The 22,042-nt window shown below is 38.0% G+C and overlaps 2 protein-coding genes across 3 annotated transcripts in view; one reads left to right on the top strand and one right to left on the bottom strand.

The window, feature by feature from the left end:
- Xrn2 (5'-3' exoribonuclease 2) overlaps positions 1-14,052 on the top strand; it is a 75,477-nt gene extending 61,425 nt beyond the window's left edge. For both annotated transcript variants that reach the window (XM_026393029.2, XM_077799697.1), the window contains exons 28-30: positions 6,162-6,225; positions 10,814-10,952; positions 13,333-14,052. In XM_026393029.2, coding sequence (XP_026248814.2) covers positions 6,162-6,225; positions 10,814-10,952; positions 13,333-13,398 — 269 coding nt within the window. In that variant the 3' untranslated portion in view covers positions 13,399-14,052. The remainder of the gene's footprint in view (positions 1-6,161; positions 6,226-10,813; positions 10,953-13,332) is intronic.
- Positions 14,053-20,200: 6,148 nt separating this feature from the next.
- Nkx2-4 (NK2 homeobox 4) lies at positions 20,201-21,624 on the bottom strand. The gene is made up of 2 exons (XM_026393063.2): positions 21,171-21,624; positions 20,201-20,820 (listed from the first exon to the last, which is right to left on the bottom strand). Exons 1-2 carry the CDS (start codon positions 21,622-21,624, stop codon positions 20,201-20,203), a joined length of 1,074 nt encoding a protein of 357 aa, XP_026248848.1.
- Positions 21,625-22,042: the final 418 nt, after the last annotated feature.

Raw genomic sequence — 22,042 nt, 5'->3', positions numbered from 1 at the left:
TCATAATTTTTTTAAAAGAATCTACTGTAATACAGATTACCTTCAGAGCTCTTTATACCAGATTCATAGTAATTGAATTGCTAGGTTAAATTAATAATTGTTAGAAAATATTTGTGCTCTGTGCCTACCACTGTTATAATGCTGAGTAAATTACAAACTACTTTTTAACCTAAAACTCAGATTTTTCTGGGGATGGTACCCAAAGGAAAAAATGGGTTCTGAAGGTCTTATTGTCTCAGGGCCCTCTGTTTCCAGGGTATGCTTTCTCTAGTGGTCTGACTTGGAGTAGTCTATGCTTTAATGTCAGTGATTGGAGAATTATGAGAGACTATCTTGAAAACTATGGACTTTAGCAGTTTTATTTAGTGAAGTGTAGAAAGAGTGAAGAGTTTAATGAGCCTGTGGGAATCTGTGTGATACAGAGGTTAAATAGCTGCTTCCCTCATAAGATTTAGCAAATAAGATTTCTGACTACTTCCATATATTCAATATCAAGTCATACTTTATATAACAGGAGAGTCTCATCACTTTGAAAGAACTGTTTATGCCTTGAGATTTTTCCTGTAAATGGTAAAAGCATGTCCAACTTAGTTTTAAAGATGGCTGTTGATGGACACAGTTCTTAATCAGTTCCCTTTTTCTTACGGCTCTTTGGCATTTGCTTTCATCTGTATGCTAGCACAGCTTCCAAATAGGAAAAAGAATCGAGATGCAGAAATTCTGGAGCTGGCATGTCTCAGCTTGTTTAGTTTTATGTATGTCATCTCAAGATGATAATTATGAGGAATTTCTGAGGTTATTGCATTAAGTAACCTTAAAAGATTTGAGTAGCAAAGGTGAAAACATGAGTTTCACATTAATCAGCTTCCCTCCATTCCACACGTGTTAGTTGATTTTATATTACTATAATGAAATACATGAGATAGGCTAACCTATAAAGAAAAGAAGTATATTTTGATTCAGAGTTCTGGAGGTGTGAGGTTGAGGGGCCCCATGTGGTGATTGCCTTCTTGCTGGCAGAGTCCTGAAGCAGTACAGAGCATCACATGAGGAGACAAGGAGTATGAGAGAGAGAGAGAGAGAGAGAGAGAGAGAGAGAGAGAGAGAGAGAGAGAGTGTGTGTGTGTGTGTGTGTGTGTGTGTGTGTGTGTGTGTGTAATCTCCATTTTATAAAGCCACCAGGATTTAATTATGAGGACTCTACCCATATGACCTTATCTAATCCTAATCATCTCTCAAAGGCCCCATGTTGGACCTTGTAGTCAAATAAAGTTTTGACTCTCTTAATACCTCACTGTGGGAATTAAATTTGAATATATGAAGCCATGAGGGGCATTCAAACTATATCCAAATTGTAGTACTATATTTCCTTAGGTATAGTAATCACAGGCCCACTATCACCATGCTCTATCTAAATATTACCCAGTTACTTGCTCATTTATCTTTGCTTAATTTTTTTTTAACTCACATTGATTTATTTTCTGCTCTGATATTATTGGTTTGATATGCTTTTTTCCCCCCAAATACGTATATCAAAAAGAGATGTGGCTCACTGGTAGAGTGCATGTTTAGCAAGTGTGAGGACATGGGTTCACTCCCCAATACCCATCTTCCCCCCCCCCCAAAAAAAAGAAGGAAAACAGGTCAAATACACATTGAAATGAATATATAACCATGTACATAAAAAATTGTTCACACACTTGTTCCCCCAAATCATCTTGCATATTATTCTTTGAGAAATGTTAGAAATGTTACTCTAGGTTACTGATCCTTAACTTTTGAGGAATCATAGGCCCATAATCTAACATTCATGGACCTAATATCCAGAAAGTTACTCAGTATGAGGGTATTGTCTTTCAATTTCAGACCACTGGATCTTGCTTGCTGTAAGATGAAAACAAGGGTCTGGGAATGTAGCTCAGTGGTAGAATGCTTGCTAGCATGTGTGAGGCTGGGATCCATCCCTGGCACCACAAAAATAAATAAATAAGCCCGAAGTTTATTTTGTTCATCAGCATCTTCACACCAAAGGTAGGGAATTTTATTCCCTTTAAGGGGCCTGCAGTCCTATAGTTCTTGGTCTGCTTTTCATGGAAATAGGCAACACTTACTTGCACCTATGCATTTTATTTCAAGTAGTGGATACTTCAGGTAAATAAATCCTCCTTTGCCATTGTTGTAGCTGTTATTAGATATAATTTACACATACAAAATATTTATTAGGTACATATTATTTTTATTTTTATTTTTTTATTTATTTTTTTTTCCCTTTTAGTCCTTTATCCTCTTTGCAGTACTTGAGATCAATCCCAGAGCCTTGTACATTCTAGGCAAGCTCTTTATCACTGAGCTATTCTGCCAACCCTTTGCTTCCTGTCCTAATTAGCTGTGTGTAATAATGTCAGTTCTAAACTTTCAAAGTATTGAAAATAGTTTTCAAATTCCTAATCCTGTCTTCTTGAAACCCTAAGCTTCTGAGCCTTCTGATTGAGAAGCACAGAACTTGAGGTTAGTTCTTACTTGAGGTTAGTCCTTCCGTAAAATAAAAATCACACAAAGCATCACCAACAGCATAAGTGTCTGTGAAACTTGGAGGTTGTATACTGTGGTGGAAAGTGACTAAGAACATAACCCATGGCATTACTCTGCCCTGTAATAATCCTTTGACCTCAGCAGATTTTGGTCGGTGCCCCAATTTTCTTATCTCAAAGATGTTACAGAGAATATGAAGGTCTGTGTCACAGAATATTTATTTAGACTAAGTCAGTTTAGGTTGTTAAATACTTAAAACAGTACCTTACACATACGTACTATAAAACTATTAAAGGATGAAAGATCAACTTTCCTTTTTATAGAATTTTGAACTTTAAAATTTGGTTAGAGATTGTTGTTGTACAATGTAAATCTAAACCATTTAATCTTATTTTACAATGTTTTTAGTTTCCTATTTTCTTCATATAGTGTAAAATTAATATTCAAGAAGGGCCATTTGGTCAAACTGCCAACTCTTTATCAAAGTGTCTGCTGCAGGTGTTTCTTATTGTTGGTCTTTGATTTGTCTTTGATGTGTCAGTTTTTGGCTGATGAGTAATTGTCTAGGTATTGATAACTTGTTGGAGTCAAGTGCAGTCCTGAGTACTCAGTATGAATAAGGGATTCAGTTTCTGCAGCCCTTATGAGAACCTGATATGTGACTTCTCTTCATTTCACTCAGTAAACTTGCCAATTAGCTGCATTTGAAAAAGTGATTTTTGATTAGTGCAATCAGTAAACATGGAATCTTTTCTGTGATTGCCATGCTGATTAGGTAAATTGTCACTTGAGAAGCTATTGGTGAAGCCTTGGTTTATGTGGCCTTAGGGCTCTAGAAAAGGAATAAGTTTTTAAAGACCAAAGGAAAAAAATTAACCATCATTTTCCTCTCTCGCCTTTACCTTCTGAAGTGCAATTCACTATCTCAGAATTTTTTTCCTCCCTCTCAAATGGATTTTCTGTTAGAGCCATATAAATGAATGATAATAAGTTTGTTTTACCATCTACTTCATTACTTATCAGCCAGGAAATGTTTCTGCTTAACACTTAAGAGTTATATATATTACTCAGTGCCACATGAAGAAATTTGTTTAAAGGTGCTTTGAAGTTTTTGTTTGATCTTTTCCATTTTTCTTTGGGGATTGAAAGCAAGGAATGTTTTATATGACAGAATTAAAGATTTTAGAAAATTTGCTAATTTTTAAAAAATTTTTTTTCCTTTTTTGCACGTTTTTCACTATGGGGAAAAAGATGTCCTGGAGGTGAGAAATAGTAAACGTGAAATAGAGAAAACCTGTATGCTAGCTAGAAGTTATGAAATAGGAACTTTTGCTAGCTTTCTAGAACTTTGTATTCAGGTAAACTGTTGAAGAGTTCTCTTCCTGCCCCTGCTAAACATTTATGTTTAGTGAACCTTAATTTCAGTTCTGCTTGGATATATAGCTTTAATATGTAGCATGTTTAAATCTAATGCATTTGTATAACTGATGGTGATGGCTTTCCCTCTGTTCATTCTATTTCTAGGAAAAAATGTGAAAGTTTTGTTTTTCATAAGATATTAGGATAAGTATTTTGAAAGATTTTTCTTAAAATAGATTTTTTATTGTCTTCATTTGATCTTAAATTTATTAAGAATCTAGTATGGAAGCTTTTTTTAAAGTACCACAGAGAATGTATTCCATGATTATGTCATGGAATACATAAAGAGATACCCTGGAACCGGAATCACAGAATTGTTTTAATGAAAAGTGTGTTACCGGGTGATCACAGCAATTCTGTGCATGTGAAGCACAATTTAGATAGAGGTCCAAATGCAATTCACTATATTTCTTTTTACTTCTTTTATATTAGCTAAGTTTGTTTATGTAAAGGCACTAAAATAATATTAGGAACATTTGAACTGATTCTAATTTTCATACTCCACATGAATAGACCAGTGGGTTTCAAGTTTAACAAAATAATATTCAGAGAAAGTGGCACAAATGTTGATTTACTTTCTGCAGGTTGCTTTCTCATAAATGATAACTCATTGAAAGTTTTACAATATGCTGAGTAAACCAATCTTAAAATTTCCCATAGAAAGAAAGTACATAATTGAAATGATTGCTGTTTTTTTTAAGAATGTCTGGATTTTCTGGTGGCTTTGAGTCTGTAGTAGTAATTCTTTCTGGGCCTTCTTAAGAGTAAGGAACTGTCTTCTCCCATTTTCTGTGGATTTCGTGGTGATTAGCTTCCCGAACTTCCATTCCAATTTTGAATAAGCACTACCTATCTGATGACCACCATAAAATCTCCTCAGTTTTGTTACTCAGTTTAACTTGTAGTCTTTGGCTTTTAAGAGGTTATTTTAAAAAAAAAAAGATTTTAATTCATATCAACTAGACATACCACCTTTTTTCCTATTCAAAAATGGGATTCCTGAAGCAACGGCTGGTTTTCCCCTTCTTTTCTGAAAGAGTTGCTTCTAGTTTTCCTGCTGGAAACCTCTGCTGGTCATGGACCAAGAGGGCAGTGGGCTACAGATAGCCAGTCCCTTTCAGGTAGCATGTCCACATTTAGAAAACCCTCCCAGTCTAGCCATCTCAGTCATGTCAAGAGGGGAAGAAAGTCCAGAGCAGAGGTAGCCAGTTATGTCATGATTATGAATAATAAATAATTTACTTATTTCCATATTCTTCTTTGTGGTGTTTTTAAAAACACAGTTCTACTTTTCTCCCCCCTCATCCCTTTTTCTTTTCCACCAAAAATCAGATTGCATTTTTGGGTCTTAACTAGAGATAAGCTTTCATATCTTCCCTCCTTTAAGACAGTAATTTTGAAAAGCATGTTTCTAGTTTGTGTTTCCATTAAAATGTGAGCCTGAATACATTATAGTAAGCCTTGTTGTCCTTGGTCTCGGGACTCTGGAGTAGGTTACTGTCCTCACACAGTGAACTCATTAGACAACTTCTGGAACCAGCTGTTTTAATTAGGTCACAGCAAACCCTGCTAAAGGCTGGAGCCAGGAGCTGTGGTTGGTTGATAGCCGGCCCCCTGAACTGCTGAATGCCCTGACTGACCGGGTGTTGGTGGGCTTTTCCTCCCATATAATGTTCAGTTTCTATAGAAGAGCATGTTCAGTTTATATAGAAGAGCAGCAGCCATCTATTTGTATCTTATAGTTAGATGTTGCTAGTTCAGTTTTTTTGGAGGGGAGAGGTTTGACTGTCAAAAACGAGAGAAAAGTGGGTGGTCCTTCATTGTCATGTCTTCCTGGTTTGTGTTGGAGAGATTGTGCTCTGTGCTTTTTTGTCATAGCCGTTGACATTTTAGGAGGAAAATTTCAGTATTTGTTTTAAAATTACTGTTTGTTCAGTCTGCATTTATGAAAAAGACTATAAGACTTTTCCTTTTGTACAGCATTTAAAATATAAGTGTTAAAAATATTGTTTATACATACAGAGGACAAATGATAAAGCAAATAAATATATCAATTGATCCTGTTGGTTACTTTTTATACTTGTGTGTATAATTATGATACTAATTTACTTGGTTTATGTTTTCAGATTTTTTAATTATAAAATATGTGGGTAACTGAAAAATGATTACTTAAAAATTTTTTTGTTTTACTCTTCCTTGCTATTTTCCAGATATGAGGCCCCAGGATTCCTGGCGAGGTCCTCCTCCTCTTTTCCAACAGCAAAGATTTGACAGGTAATATTAAAGCAAACATGACTTTTAAGTATTTTTCCACATCAACATTTGGGGTTTATTGGCTTTTTGGAATCTAAAATTTCCATAGTTCAAATATACTTTTTCCTACCAAAAATAATTTTTCTTGTATATAGTTAATACTTGGAATTAAAATACTCAACTTTATATACTTGGGTTCTTGGCCTTTATCTTATTGAAGTTTTTTGAGATGCCCTGAAAAATGCAACACAGCTTAAAACTGTATTAGGTTTTGGTCAGGCTAAACAAATTTCTTTTTAGAAGGGTTGTGCAACTTAATGAGGCATAACTAATGGTGTTCCACTTTTATCATTTCTGTGTGGGCAACACAGCGTTAGTACAGACCAACCATTGATCCTTGCTACAAACCTCTTGAAGTCCTAATCAGCTTCTTTGGTAAAACTTTTTCAGGGCTGACAAGCCTATTGTAGGGCAGTGTCACTGTAGGTCAGTAGTTATTAGTTGCCACTGAAAACAGTTTCTTTAACTACTTAAGACTGAACTGAATTAAACGCAGAAGGGACTCAGAAGAGGATTATGGGATCTGCAGTCTAATAAGTGCCATGGACTAGGAAGAATGTGACATGGTTTAATAACAAGGGATGTTTGACATGTGTTCCCTCATTGATAAGTTGTGTGCTCCTAAGTAAGGTGGACTCTAAACAACAAGGCATCTAGGCATGTTATGAATAATTATATTAACATGTAGAATGATTTTTTAAAGGCAGCTTTAAAATCTATGGTTCATGCTAGTTTTGCCAACAGTAAATGCAAAAACAGATGGAGCCCCATCATAGTAAGGCTTCCTTTTTTGCATTTTCGGTTCCAATCTGTTTTATTCCCCTCTCCTTTGGTGTTTTAGCAATCTCTAATCTGTTCACATCTGAAGTGAGTAGTGTTTTTATAAATGCTGCTTTTAAGAAAACTATAATTAGACTTCAAATTTTCATTTTATTGTTTTCTTCAAGAAGATAAAAAGTGTGTTATCCATTTGATTATTAGTAATACCAACTACTTAGTGCAAGTCACATCTTAAATTTAATACAACTGGAAGTATGTATACTTATGTTTTATTTTTAGTATAAGTGCTCAAACACAACATTATGTGATACTATTTCCTTATCAAAAAGTAACAACATTTTTATACAAATATGGGGTAAATTTTTCTAAATTATATACTTAGTTTTCCCATTTTATTCCTCACTTCTTCCCCATGTTAATAATAATTGCTAATATTTATTATCTGCTCATGAACTGTCAGCACCATTTTAGCATCCTGTGAAAAACATGATCTTATATATTCCTACCTCTAATCTTTTTGCTATTATTTTTACTAATGAAGAAACTGAGGCACATAGTTTAGTAGCTTACCTTAGGTCACTTTTCCATTATCATTCTTTACTAGGAAACATTCACTAAAACAAAACTCCTAAGAATATTTACTCTGAGCATAATATAAAGGCCACAGTGACTTCAAAGGAAGTGAAGAATCTACTTCTACTGGGGCATTCTTCAGTCCTAGCAGCTTTCCTTCCTCTTTACAAATGACAAGTTTTCCTAAGATCATCATCATCGTCCTTTTCCTTGCCCTGATGTTTTTATTCTACCCTAACCAAGTACTGGTATTATCCTGACTGACTTTGTGAAATCAGCAAATTAAGGGCAAGTTTTAAAGGGTGTTTCGTGCTTCCATTTTAGATAGATACAAGCAAAAGTTAAATGTGAGTTAACTTAAAAGTTAAAAAGAATTGTATTTTATAAGTCTTAAATCCGGTCATTTAAGACTTTATTTATTTAGGTCTTTATTTATAAAGAAAACTAAGTTTGAATTCTGATATGCTAGGTTTTCCATTAGCTGATTAGTAGGTGTTATTACATCATTTCATAGTACTTGTCAGTCCAACCATTCAGACCTTTTAAGACTTAGAGAGGAGAAACTGTTTTGATTTTGCCAATTTATAACAACTAGAGTTATAAGATCCAGGTTTTACATAAGGTCCTTAATTTGGTACATTTCCACTGTACTATTTTGAGGGTTTGTTGAGAATCCTTAGAAAAGGGAGTTTGGGGTGTTTTTTTTTTTTTTTTTTTCCCTGAACTACACTGTGTTGTCTTTGAATTATTTCCTAGTTAGATATTGTCATTTATAATACATATATTCATTTGATTCAGAAATACAATAGGAACATCCCCGTCCCCCACCCCCTCTCCCCACACAAAGACAAGCTAGTATTCATATTAAGCAAAAATGTCTGGCATTTGAGTTCCCTTTGCCACTTGAGTTCTGCCACATTGTCTGGGTTCTTATTGCTAGAGGAGGCTTGTCTTTTCTCTTCCTATGCAAAGCAGGCATTTAGTTTTTAACCTACGGGTGTTAAGCTCAGATAGTCATGGGAAATCTTTAAAAACTCTAATTTGCTGTATGTCTAAATTAAAATTACTCAAATTGGTAGACTTCATATGCCATTTACTTTTCAAAGCAGTAATTTGGAAACTTAAGAATAGTGTTTCTGCTGTGATGCCAAAAATGTCTCAGATAAGCTAGTTTTATACCAGCTAATTTTGAAAAGTTAAGATGTGCCAATTTCAGTGCTCCTATCTCAGATCTTAAAGATATATTTTCCTAGGCCAATTTTAATTTGTATATGCAAATTTATATGATCATTATAGAAATATGATTGTCTTGTGAAAAACAAAGGCCTCTCTTGCAGTAAACAGCAAAAGAAGGTAGTGGATGTCACTGTTACTTTATTCTTTTTACTTTTAATTAATGATTTTTATCATAAATATCTGTCAAATACTGTTAGTAATAATTTCAAATGAAAAGGAGAATTGTGTGTTTTTAATCTGGCTTTGTTCCTAACCTACTTTTCAAACAAAATATTTTAAAATTGCATTTATGATATATATTATCCATGCCAGCCAATTTTCCTGACATAGTTTCATGTGAATTTTATCATTGTAAAACTAAAAAGAAAAACTGGTCACAGTAAAAACGATATGTGATTTGCATTTTTGGCTTGTGGGTTTTGCACAAATGGCCAAGATTGATGACCCGCCTTGGTCACAGTGCAGTTCTGAGCCCCTCACCTCTGGGAAGACCAGAAGAGACCATTCCTATCTCTGCATATGGAGCTGTTCTTGCTGAAACAGATTAAATATCTTGCTAGAATTTATTCTTTCTAATAATGGACCTAAAAATAATTATAAGCTCCAAACATATGCATTTCTTTCTGAGTTGTAGACTTTTAATTTTATTTTGAATCACAGCAAGTTATCTTAATGGAGCTCTAGTTTCTAACACTTAACTGTAAAGAATAGATTTGGCCTTCTTTAGAGAGCTGTTATTCTGTTTAAGTGATCACACAAAAATAATTATCTTTGGGTTTGTTTGTTTGTTTGTTTTAAAGAAGGTAAGCTCTAAGTGAAGGGAGAAAGGTAGAATGTAGAGAGGCTGGAGTCAGGCTTGAATGGCTATGAGAATATATTACCCAGTGAGCTCAACTTTGGGCTTTATATCCCTAGGAGCATTTTTTCCCCCTAAAAAAGGGAAATTTATATGCCAGTATGGTAACAATTAATACCAACTAGTCAGTATTTAAGTGAATGTAAAAGTTAATTCTTCCTTAATATCCTTAATGCCCCAAAGCTTCTAATTTAAATATACTAGAGAATTTTCCTTTTGTTTATTCTTTGTGTAGTGACTTATAAAAAGTTGAAAGTTATTCAAGGAGAAAGTTTTATATCTTAAATGGCAATTGCCTTTAGAAGGTGTATGTATGCTACATCATTTATGGGACAGCTTTTAATGAAGTTATGATTTAATACCTTATACCTGTTGTTTTGTATCTGCAAAGTTAAAATAGGCACTTGAAGACAATTAAAACATTTCTTTCGACTAGTAATCTGGGACGGCAAACTGGGTTATAATAGCTGTTGAATCTGTGTTCCCATGTAAACTGTACACCAAATGCCAGTCAGCCCATGCCAATTAGTGCTCATGTTGCTAGGTCACCGTGGTCAATTGAAAGCTGCATCAATAGAACTTGAAAAGGTTTCCTCCCGATCAGACCTTCTGACATATTGAGCAGAATAATGGATGGGAAAAAACAGCCAAGTCCCCTACCCTGGATTCAAAATACTCAGCAGTAAGAATTCATTTGCAACCTGCAATTAACTAGAAAGAATGGATTCCAAGAACAAGTCTGGACATTTAAAAAAAATAAAGCCTCATTCTCCTGTCTTGTACATGTCTACTCTTTGGATAGCTTCATAAATGCAACCAACTTGGTGATCTTGGATCTATATCTTTAAATGACTAGAAGGAAATTTTACAATTGGAAATGAACAAATTTACTTTTTTAAAGTTAGACCTGACTGAATTTAAAGATTTTGTTAAATAGCTGCTGAAATATATTAGACTGTACTGGATATAAATAAGGGCCATTCTTACACTCTGTATTGCATGTGACAAATCCAGACAGATTGGATTGTCCTAAATGATATCTTTTTAGGCTTTGTATAGTGTAAGAGGCTTGACTTCTAATGCAGACATGGTACCTTTCCACAGAGGTGCTGGAGCTGAACCTTTACTGCCGTGGAACCGGATGCTCCAAACCCAAAATGCAGCCTTCCAGCCAAACCAGTACCAGATGTTAGCCGGGCCTGGTGGGTATCCACCTAGACGAGATGATCGTGGAGGAAGACAGGTAATACTTCCTGTGGACTGGGTGGAAAGTTTACTGCTCACTTTTTATTTAATCATGCCTTTGAGGACTCTGTACTTTTCAGTATTTCTGGAAACAATATTAGCAGAGTAGGTTTGCCAAACTTGTGTCCTTCATTAAAAATGTACCTAAGGTAGGGGCTGGAGATATAGCTCAGTTGGTAGAGAGCTTACCTTGCATGAACAAGGCCCTAGGTTCGATCTCCAGCACCACAATAAATGAATGAATAAATGAATGAGTAATTTACCCATCTTCTTTAAAAAAAAAAAAAGTACCTAAGGTAAATAGCCGCCTCACTAACTTGGTAATGCCTTGAAAGGTACTTAAGAATTACCAGCCCGGAAGCCCTTTTAATAATAGTTGATAAAGCACAAATACACTCAGTCACCAAAACATTGTTTTTCCTTTAAGATACTGTTTTTTAATAGAAACTCAAATTTTCTTAACAAATGAGAATTTTTTGGAAGTTGAAAGTAAGAATCTGTCTATTCAGTGTTGACTTTATTCTTCTTGGAAATCTCCTTTCTTGATTCATCATTGATATCCTTCTATGTGGAAAAAAAATCTTGAAGATTTTCCACATTCATAAACAAGTTTAGTAGATGTAAGCTTCATTTTCTTCTCTTGATAGCATCTAGTTTTAGTATCATTTAAGATAGAGTTCTGTTTAACATAATTTCTCTCAGCAATTTGATATCCTGGCCAGTATTTACATGTTCTTTAATAAAATTCTTGTTAGAGAACAGGATTGGAATGCTGTGGTGTTCGTGGAGTTTGGCACCTGCAGTGATATGAAGTGGTTTTTAAATTGCTTACCTGGTGTTGCCTGCAGGACTTTTGCAGTGCTTCACATGTTAATTTTCTAACTCAGGTTTTTGCTATGTGTCTCTTTTCATATAAGATCTCGTTTCTGATAGCTAAGGAAATCTTTTTTTATATTTTTTTGTGTATTCTTACAAGTCTCCATCTTTTGAGAAAATAATCACCTTAATTGCAAATATTTAATGCATTTGGAGAATTTGTTATAGTTCAGTAAAATCAGTTCATTTGACTTTGAATTCTTTCAACTCAAAACCTTTAAATAGAGATTGTGCTACTAGAGTCTAAATGTCATTATGCAATTAAAATAATAAGCATTTTAAAATGAGGATATAACTGGAAGAAGCCTTAGAGAATGTTTAGTCCAGTCACCTCATTTTCCAAGTCAGGAACTGAAATCCTGGAACCCCATACAGTATGGCAGCAGAACTGCCGTGGCTTGCTGACTCTAGTTCATCATCTTCCTACTTCCTATAGAGGAGATCTCGTCCCTTTTAGGGTACTCTCTGCTGTTAGAGGAGGTTATTCTTATTTATTTAGAAGATATAAACCAATTGGTAAATTTGTGTTTCATTTTTTTTCTCAGTCTTGTTTCCACTGAGATAGTTTTTTATCAAATCACAATTGTCAAAGTGCTATTAAGTTGCAGAAATCCCTATTATATAGTCATGTCATTATTATCTTTTTAGTGAAGTTTATGACTGAAAAGGCCTTACACTATGGCCGTCAGGGTCTGCATATACTATAGTTTAAGTTTACTAAAGTGCTCTGAGTGGCAAAATGGAGGGTGTTCAGTTTTATAACCGGAAGCCTAGAAAGGGAATTCTCCCTCCCCCCGCCCCCACACCCGGCCAGTGCTGGGGATCAAACACAGGACTTTACCCATGCTAGACAAGCATTCCTCTACTGAGCAACACTTCCAGCCCTTAGAAAAGGAATTATGATGGAATTTATCTTTTATTATACAGAAATGTTACTTGCAAGCATACTAGATTATATTATGTTACCACTAATTGATTATGTAATACTTTAATTTGTTACTTAATGCTCTACTATTTATAACCAAACAAAAAAAAATCCCTAAAATTAATTGCTTATTAGGCCTTAAGCTGACTCAGCAGGCTCTTTTCCTTGATTATATAAAATGACTTTCTTAGTGTATATATGTCTAAAAATGATGGGGGCTCCTTACTACAAAGTGACTTGAATTACTACTCGAGATGGTGGGAAAATGAGAACATATTTACCCTAACATTTTACTATAATTCATTGTATATACTTTGAGGAATTTCTTAAGTGTGGTTGTTGAGGCGTATTTGGTTAGTTTTCAGTGATATCCTTTGTGCTCCAGTCTCCAAGTTTGCAACAAGCTTGTGTTAAAGCTCTGGATTCAAAGTACCTGTTTATGGGGACTTTCCATGTGCTGTACCTTAAGACACACTTAGCTTTTTTTTTATGTTGTGTTTTTCCACACGGGCGTAAAATTGATTTCTTTGCAAGGGAATTAATCCAGAAAATAAATTCTCTCTTTGTTTATTTTCAGGGATATCCCAGAGAAGGAAGGAAATACCCTTTGCCACCACCCTCAGGAAGATACAGCTGGAATTAAGCTTTTGTAAAGCTTTCCCAAATCCTTTCATCATTCTACAGTTTTATGCTATTTGTGGAAAGGAGATTTCTTTTCTCAAGTAGTAGTTTTTAATAAAACTACAGTACTTTGTGTATTTCTTTTAACTGTATATTTTTACTGATCTGATCTCACTGTTTTATGTTGCTTTCCAAAGATGTGTTGTTGCATAATACAGTGGATCTGAATTTATTATTGCTTGTAAAACACATTTGATGGAATTAGGAGTACTGGTTTTTCATTATGGTTAAAAATCAAACCAGCTGTGGATTTCAAAACACAGTGTATTCTTATTCTAGATCATCTAAGATCCATGCTGATTTTTAATGCACAAGAATTAGGTGTGAACTCTTGAGCTGGAACCCTCAGCAAACTAGAGTGTATATTGTTCAGTATTTCTTTGGAAACATTTCATTAACGTACTTGTCTTACAGAAATTTCTGGACTTTAGTAAAAAAATAAAATAAAGTTAAACTTTAAAAACTCTGGCCTCCTGTTTTTTTATAGGATTTCAGCTTTGAAAATCTTGACAAAGCATGTTTTTCATAAGTCAACTTTTGCACAAAAGAGTTCATTTCTACAATTAGATGTCAGAAACAAGTCAGTGACGAAGCAGATATTAAGAGGATATGGTTAACACAATCCAACAAAAGTTTTTATTTTATAGTATGTCCATTACTGGTAGTCTTTGTAAAAATAAATTATTTACGTTTTTATAAGTTTCGCCTAGACTTGTGTTCCAGTTTTAAGGATTTGTTCTGAATCTTTGAGAATAAAAGTTGAAAATTTTAATTCATAGCTAAATAGTCTGTAGTAAAGTAACTAACTGTATGTTATTTTTCAGATTTCAATTTGTATCATTTATTTTCCTTACTACTAAGCACAGATTTCAATTTGTATCCTTTATTTTTCTTACTACTAAGCACATTAATTCTTAAATGTATGTTTGGAGCTCACCCACAGTATTTTTCCATGCATTGTTATTTGATTAACAAAACAAACTTACACATGACTCATGTAGACTCTGGTTGCTTTGTCTCAATTTTTTCCATCCTAGCCAAAGCTTATAAGATTTCATTTTGAAATGCCATCTATTAAAAATGGGAGTTCATAACCCACTTGAATCAAAGTGTGAAATATGATATATCAAGAACTATGTAATGTTTTGAACAACCAACAATAAATAAATAAATAAAGATTAAAAAAATAAAATAAAACTCTACCAGAAAAAAAAAATCTTCCAAACATTCAAAATGTGTAGCCATCTAAATGAAGTATTGCATAATGCAAAGGTGCCACCTAAGTTTCTTAGGAAGTTTTTGCTTTAATACTCAACCAAAGCACCCTTTTTAATCTTAGTTTAATGTGAAAAAATTGTTTTCATTTTAACCTTGAATAGGAAGTTATTTTGAAACAATTGAGTTCATTGCTAGTGATGGGTGAATAAAGCAGGATCCTTTTATTAAGTGCATTAAGAATTGCCAACATAAACATTATGATTTACCCTCATTCTACTTTAAAGTGATAATGCTGTCTATTAAATATCCAAATTCTACATTAAAGTGATAATATGCATTAAAAATGTGTAGCCATCTAAATGAAGTATTGCATATTGCACAGTTGCCACCTAAGTGTCTTAATCCTTCATGAGACTGTCTTATATAATTCAGCTTTTGACTGAATGTTTAAGCCCAAGCAAGAGGCTTGATGGACTAGTGATGATGCTAAGGTTCCCTCTGCAGAAATGGGTGTGCTGGGTCTGCTAGTGGAACCTTCCATTGTTTCACCCTGGCTTCCTTCTCTCCCTTTTTCTTATCTCTTCTGTCTTGTCCCCACCTTGGACTTTTACAGTTATTTCAAATAAAATGCTTTGTACAGTTTTTAAGTGGAATAGTTACAGCTATAAATGTCTCCTCAAAATTCTAATGTCTAAGTCAAAGGGCCAATTTTAAGTAGTTGTACTCCATTATATTTTTAAATAGGGCACCCCCCCCACCCCATTAACAAGTTTTAAAATCTTAGAACCTGCAAACAGCTTAACTATTGTGGCACTAAGGGCCCCTAATGAGCAGCTGTCTTCCTTTTAAAGATCAAATGGGGTAATATATGTTAAAGTGCACAGCCATCTACAAACTGATATTAGATTGCCATTTAGCGTTACAGAGGCAAATTGGGTATAATAACCCATAGGCTAATTTTCACAGGTGACGCAGGACGTCAGGAACTAGCTGAGATGGCTGTGGGGTTCTCGCCCTAGTGTTTCCCTAGGCGCCTTGGATGGAGGTCCGGTGCACCTGGGCTGAGCTTAAGGGTACGAAGACGCTGCTACTTCACAGCCAGAGATGGGGTGGTCCTTAGAGTCCTTGTTCAGGGTAGCTGGCCCGGTTCCACTCCCGCCTATGTCGGAAAGCGCCGAGGCACCGCTGCACGTGGGGCGCGTGCCCGCATTCCTTGCCGGGCTTACGAGTCCCGGCGACCTAGTCTTTTGCCCCGCCGCCTTGCAGCGCTGCAAGCTGGTTGCGTGGAACAGGGTGGGTGCGGGAAAGCTCAGACCTCCGACCCTCAGGGTAGCATTATAGCATTTTCCCTTTGCTCCCGGAATGCGGCGCCGGGCTCCTCAACCTGCCCAGCTTCATTATCTCCCGTCCCTGTATAAATGCAATCGCTGAACCTGTAAGAGAATATCAGAAATGTTCCTGCCCCCGCCCCCTCCGCGAGGCTACCATTTTAAATTCGAAGTCTAAAAGTAATCAAACTTAACTTGCTTAGAAATCTAAAATACAGACATCCTTGAAATAAATTCCCCATTTCCAGCCTGCAGAGTGCTGTCTGGCTCCGTCCCAAACCTCCTGCCCACCCTAAAAGGATCAGGGAACTGAGATCCCATCAGACTCTTCCTGGTGATCATCTGCTTTATTTCTAACCTGGGAAAAAAAAGGTTAGCCAACGAATGAAATAACAAAAGGCCCATTGTGGATGTACTTGTCGGTGTATGTTGCCTCCACTCACAGTTAAATGGAACACTCTGACTTGTTTCACTATTCTGTATTTATAGAAGGAGGATCAAGAGAGAACACGATTTAATATGTGTGGGTGAAATAGAACTAGAGATGTTCACTGCTGCAATTTAGTTTTTACAACTTAAAATTAGGCAAACATAGTGGTTAAAAATTTATTAGACATCACCTAGACAATTACTGAAATTAAAGGTTAACAGATTTTCTTTTTTTTTTTTTTAAGGGCATTTCATTCGATTTCAGGTAAAATGTTCTAAAACAAAAAGAAAACAAAAAGCCTCTTCCACAAACTTGTTATCGCTAAACTTAAAAATTATATAAATGATCTTGAAATCATAGAGCAATTTCAATACTTGCTGGAGAACGAATTCCTAACGAAATGTGTGGGAGTAGTTCCCAGTCTGGGCATCTTTGAAATATCCCCAGATGATAATTCTCACTAGCAGAAAAAGGTTACTTATTTATGTTTTATAGAATGTATCCTGGTTCTCTGTCTCCCTAGACTTGGGGGTAGATAAAAACAGCGTTTCAAAAAACTGGACTCAAATGATTAACATACTTTAGTGGAACATACTTTAGTGGTGTTCAACAGCTGGGTAATATCATCCATCCTCTGAACTGCATTTGAAATTTATATTACTACCACATAATTCATTCTTTCCTACTATGCACAAATTCATATCTAAAATTTGTTTTGTACTTCTTTATATAATTATGGTTCTTGAATTTATTTTAAAAGTCTTCCTAAATCATCACTATTCCATGTAGTTAAAATGAGTCTATGGAAGGTGTTTGCATTTAGTGAACAGGATTGAATCTCTGATTTGCTTTAAGTTAAAAGTAAACAGTCACTAGCAGAATGGAGTTTGAACACATCTGTGTTGATAGAAGTCTGATTGACTACTTGTTCTGACCTTTAGGTTGTGGTTCTAAGCAAAGCCTTAAATAGAAGACAACTGGGTTACACTCTCTCCCTTCCATATACAAAACACCCTTCTTATGTCCTTCAAAATTGCACACACTCTCATACACAACACTTCAATTTACATCCCAATGCAGATTACAGAAAAGTACCTGCAATCCCTGCCATTCCTCTCCGCAACTTTGATTCTGGGTTTTGATTTCTGTGCCTCTACTGGAAAAGATGTGTTAGACCAGAAAAACTGTAGGAAAATGTCAGATTTTCAGAGTTAGCGTTTCTGAAACTGAGGTTTGCTGTGGCCTCTGTTAAACTTCAAGGGGGCTTTGTTCCACTCAGACCCTGTGCCAGTTCTCTCTCTTGGTTGTGAAGACACTTATCCTCCTCTTCAGTTAATGAGTTTCACCTAGTCTGGCCGTTTGTGTTTTTATAAAAGATCTGCAGAGCACTAACTGCAAAAGAAAAAAGCTCTTGCTTTGCATTAATCAAAAGGTGGAATTCTATAGCAAAAACATTTTCTTTTAATGTTTCAAGAAGCAAACCTTTTCCTAATTTCAGGATGTGCACACATAAACTCAATAAATTTGTGGGTGCAGAATGTTAAGCCTTTTGCAGCAATTCTTGTTTGGGTTTTTAAGTACTTAAAGGAATGCTGAAAGAAAAAAAAATATGACTACATTAAATATACTTTTAAAAAATATTGAATAAAAGTGTTTCTTCTTAATGATGACTTTTAAAAAACAGAGTTCACTTTATCAGCCCAAGGGATTCTTTGTTCTAGAAATAAATTGCCAAGGAAAAAACTGTCCAGGAAGATTCTTTTTTCCTTAAAAATGTTATCAAGTGCTCTTAGGCCATAAGCAATTATTGCTTTTGTAGTTACTGCACTGTTAAAAAATTATATATGTGGACATATATATATGCATATGTGTAAATGTATATAGATATACACACATATACACATACTGCAAACCATGTGGACTTTAAAAACATGTATTCTAGAACAATATGTATCAAATTGATATAAACAAGCATTTTGAACTCTGACACATCAGTGATAATTTTGCTGGTTTGGTTAACATTTACTTTATTGACCATCCATTAATATGTTAAAAAACAGCTGGAAGATTTTTCTGTAGGTTTATTGTACTTTGTCAATACTAATTTGTCTGCTGAAATTATTTCTTCTCATGTAGAAAGTTTCTAAAATTATATCTCATTTTCCAAAATATATTCACAGTTCCTTGAAAAAGGAATGATGATCATTTTGCTTCTTCCTACGCCCCAGTGTGACAGAAACTGGGGTTATTAAAAAACAAAAAAGCATATAATATGTAAAATATAGTTTAGAGAAAGTGCAAATTTAACTTCTATAACACCTGCCTATGGATTCACTTTGCACATTCAGAAAAATGTTCAAACAATTAAATGAAATATTTCAGGTTCAAACTCTTATTCTGAAACCTTAAAACACAAAAGAGATTTGGGGTCTCTGATTACTATTTGTTTGATCATTTGTAAATCATGCTTTATCCATGTTCTTTAACTTTCATTAATTTATCAGCTCACATTATTCAGCTATTTCTAAGTATTTTTCCAATACCAGGTATTTAAATCATGAATAAACTGAGTTGTGTTGTCACATCATTCCAACTAGTGTCTTAAAAACAAACAAAAAACCCTATACGCTTAATGAAAAAGAAATGACCACTTGACTTTTACGAAAAAAGTACTTAAGGTTCTTTTAAGTTATATTTAAATATCCATTTGAAACATAGGAAATATAAATCAGTATATTAAAGAGTAAATACATTATTATATAATAAAACACCAACAAAATCGGTGCAACTCCTATTAAGTCCTAAATATGATGGAAAATTAAATATTTTAGTTATTTTTCTTTGTATCTTGATTACAATTCAATAAGACACCTTAATCTTTCTTCCTGACATACTTTGAAATAGACTGATGCTAATCTTAGCAATTTACTTTTGTTCTAGTACTTTGTCAAAATTTTCAAATTCAGACAAAAAATGCCCTAAAAAGAGTAAATACCATGCCTATAGAAGATAGGGTGTATTTTATCAGTTGATTTGGAGAAACCAGATTCCATACAAAAAGTAGTTTATAACCTTTCTTATGGTGAGCTGCATCTGGGGATGGGGAGGGGTGAGAATTCTCTTCTAGGGTAATATACAAACACTGGGGTGCCAGATGGTGATCAGAACATTTTGAAATCAGCATTAAATTTTAAAAAGCTATATAGATTCATATAATCAGTACTTTGTTTTTGTTTTTTTACCCATTGCTCTATTTTACCTAAATGGCAATAATTCCTTTTAAATAATGTTGCTATGTGTACGATCCACCTTGAGCTACAATTCAATTTACTTTCAAACATTAATGCAATTGCACTTGCGGGGGGGGGGGGGGGATGGGTGGGGCTTAAAAAATTCGTCTCCCAAGATAAACAAACGTCGCTTCGAAATGGACTCATTGTTAAAGCTGGTTTGACTTTTACAGCTGCAAACACCAACAAAGTTTCCAACTAACTCTTAGGAGCTTTAGTTAGGAACATGGTGAATGAAGACTCAGCCAGCTTTTCGTCTAGTTTAGAAGGAGGAAATCACCACCCTTAAACGTGGTGTTACATTATTCTGTCCTGGGGCTCTTGCTGTCTCCCACCCTCCTCAAAGAAGTTCAGAGCTGCCCCTTTCCTTGATTCGTTCGTTTTTTGTTTTGTTTTTTTGATCGCGGTGCACACAAGAGTCAGCTTCCACACGTTTCCCCCATCGGTTCTGGTAGACGATTGCCACAGGCAAGACCCCTTTCCGGGGCGCCCGCACGGTCACCACGTCCTGCCATAGAGCAGGTTGGCGCCCAGCACGCCTCCGCCGTAGTCCCCGGCGGCCGCGTCCAGGGCTGCCAGGCCACCCCCGGGGCCGTGCAGCGCGGGCGGGCTGGGCGACAGCTCCTCAAGCTCGGGCGCGGGCGTCGGGGCCTGTGGCTGCGAGCCGGCCTGGCCTGGCGTTGGCGTGCCAGCGCCGTTCTGGCACGGCTTGCCGTCCTTGACCAGCACGGGCACGGCCACGCGGCGCGGTGACGGCGGCGGTGGCGGTGGCGGGCCCAGGCCGCCCTCCTGCTGCAGCTGCTGCGCAGCCTTGTCCTTGGCTTGCCTCTTCATCTTATAGCGGTGGTTCTGGAACCAGATCTTGACCTGTGTGGGGGTCAGGTGGATCATGCTGGCCAGGTGCTCGCGCTCAGGAGCCGACAGGTACTTTTGCTGCTTGAAGCGCCGCTCCAGCTCGTAGACCTGCGCTTGCGAGAAGAGCACGCGACGCTTCCTTCGCGGCGCCGCCGCTGCGGCCGCGTGCAGGGGCGCCAAGGACTTTGCGGCGTCTGCGATGCCAGTCAGCGACCCCATGCCGGCCACGTTCACGCCCGCCGACGGTCCCATGAACCTGGAGACTGGGGAGGGGGCCGAAGGAGATGACCGATGAGCTCCAGGCCCGCGGGAACCTTTCCCGCCGCCGCTCGCGCTTACTTCGCCTCGCAGCAGCCACGACGGCGCGGGACCTCAGGACAGGTCCCCAGACCCCCTGCGCGCCCCGGCCCCGGCCCGGGCCCCCTCCGCGAGGCCAGGGGCCCCGCACCCCTCGCACATCCCAGGACCCCCCGCGCGCGCCGGCCCGGAGCTCAGGGACCTCAACCCCCGTGCGCCGCGGACCCGAGCTTCGGTACCCCAGCGCCCCGGGCTGGGGCGGGAAACGCCCGCGCCGCCCGCCTGCCCTCAGTCCCGCGCTCCTGGCCCCGCTCACTTGACGAATAGCGCGGGTCCGGGTTGGCGCCGTACCAGCCGGTGGCCGCGGCAGCCGCGCCGCCCCTCATGCCGTCCGTGTAGGAGGGCAGCTCGCTCATGTTGCCCAGGCCACCGTTGCAGTAGCCGCCCATGGCGCTGTGCGGGAACTGCGAGACGCCCGGCGGCATGTGGTAGGTGGCAGCCGCGGCGGCGGCCGCCGCTGCCGCCGCCGCTGCCGCCGCGGCATTGTGGCCTGCCATGGCGTGAGGCGGCTGCATGCCCGCCACGGCCGCCGCCTGCGAGGAGGGGCCCGGCGGCGGCGCGCGGTACGCAGCGGCCGCGGCCCCCAGGGGCGCCCCCAGCCCGGGCGGCGCGCCGTCCATGGCACCGCCGAACTTCTTGTAGGTCTCCTCGATGGGGCTCAGGATGTCGGACACGGAGAAGGGCGTCGTGTGCTTGGGGCTCAACGACATGGCTCGGCGGACGGCCAGGTAGGGGGGCCCGGGGGCGGGCGCGGGCGGGACGCGGCGGCCGCTCGTCGCCGCCACCTCGGCAGCGGCGGCAGCGCCTGTGCAGAGTAGTCAGCGGCGCGGCGAGCCCCCGGAGCTGCGGGATCTGGGGTTTATTTTAGTCCGGCGCCAGGTTTACGACAGACTCGGGGGGCGGAGCAACATCCCAAACGAGCAAACAATGGTCATTGACATCTTTTTCTCTCGTCCCCCCCTCCCCATAACGCAGGCAAAAAAAGGTAAGGGGGCAGTTGGGTGTTTCTTGAAAAGATCACCCCCCTTTGCTTTCTCCATCCTGGGCGCCTCTGTCCGCGCCAGTTACCCCAGCACCAGAAATAGAAGCCGGTGTTGAAGCTAGACGTGAAGGACTCCACACTTGTCC

The sequence above is a fragment of the Urocitellus parryii genome, chromosome 6, assembly GCF_045843805.1.
Source record: "Urocitellus parryii isolate mUroPar1 chromosome 6, mUroPar1.hap1, whole genome shotgun sequence".
NCBI lineage: Eukaryota > Metazoa > Chordata > Mammalia > Rodentia > Sciuridae > Urocitellus > Urocitellus parryii.
Note: the sequence above shows the minus strand (reverse complement) of the source record. Positions and strands in the feature narration are given on the sequence as shown.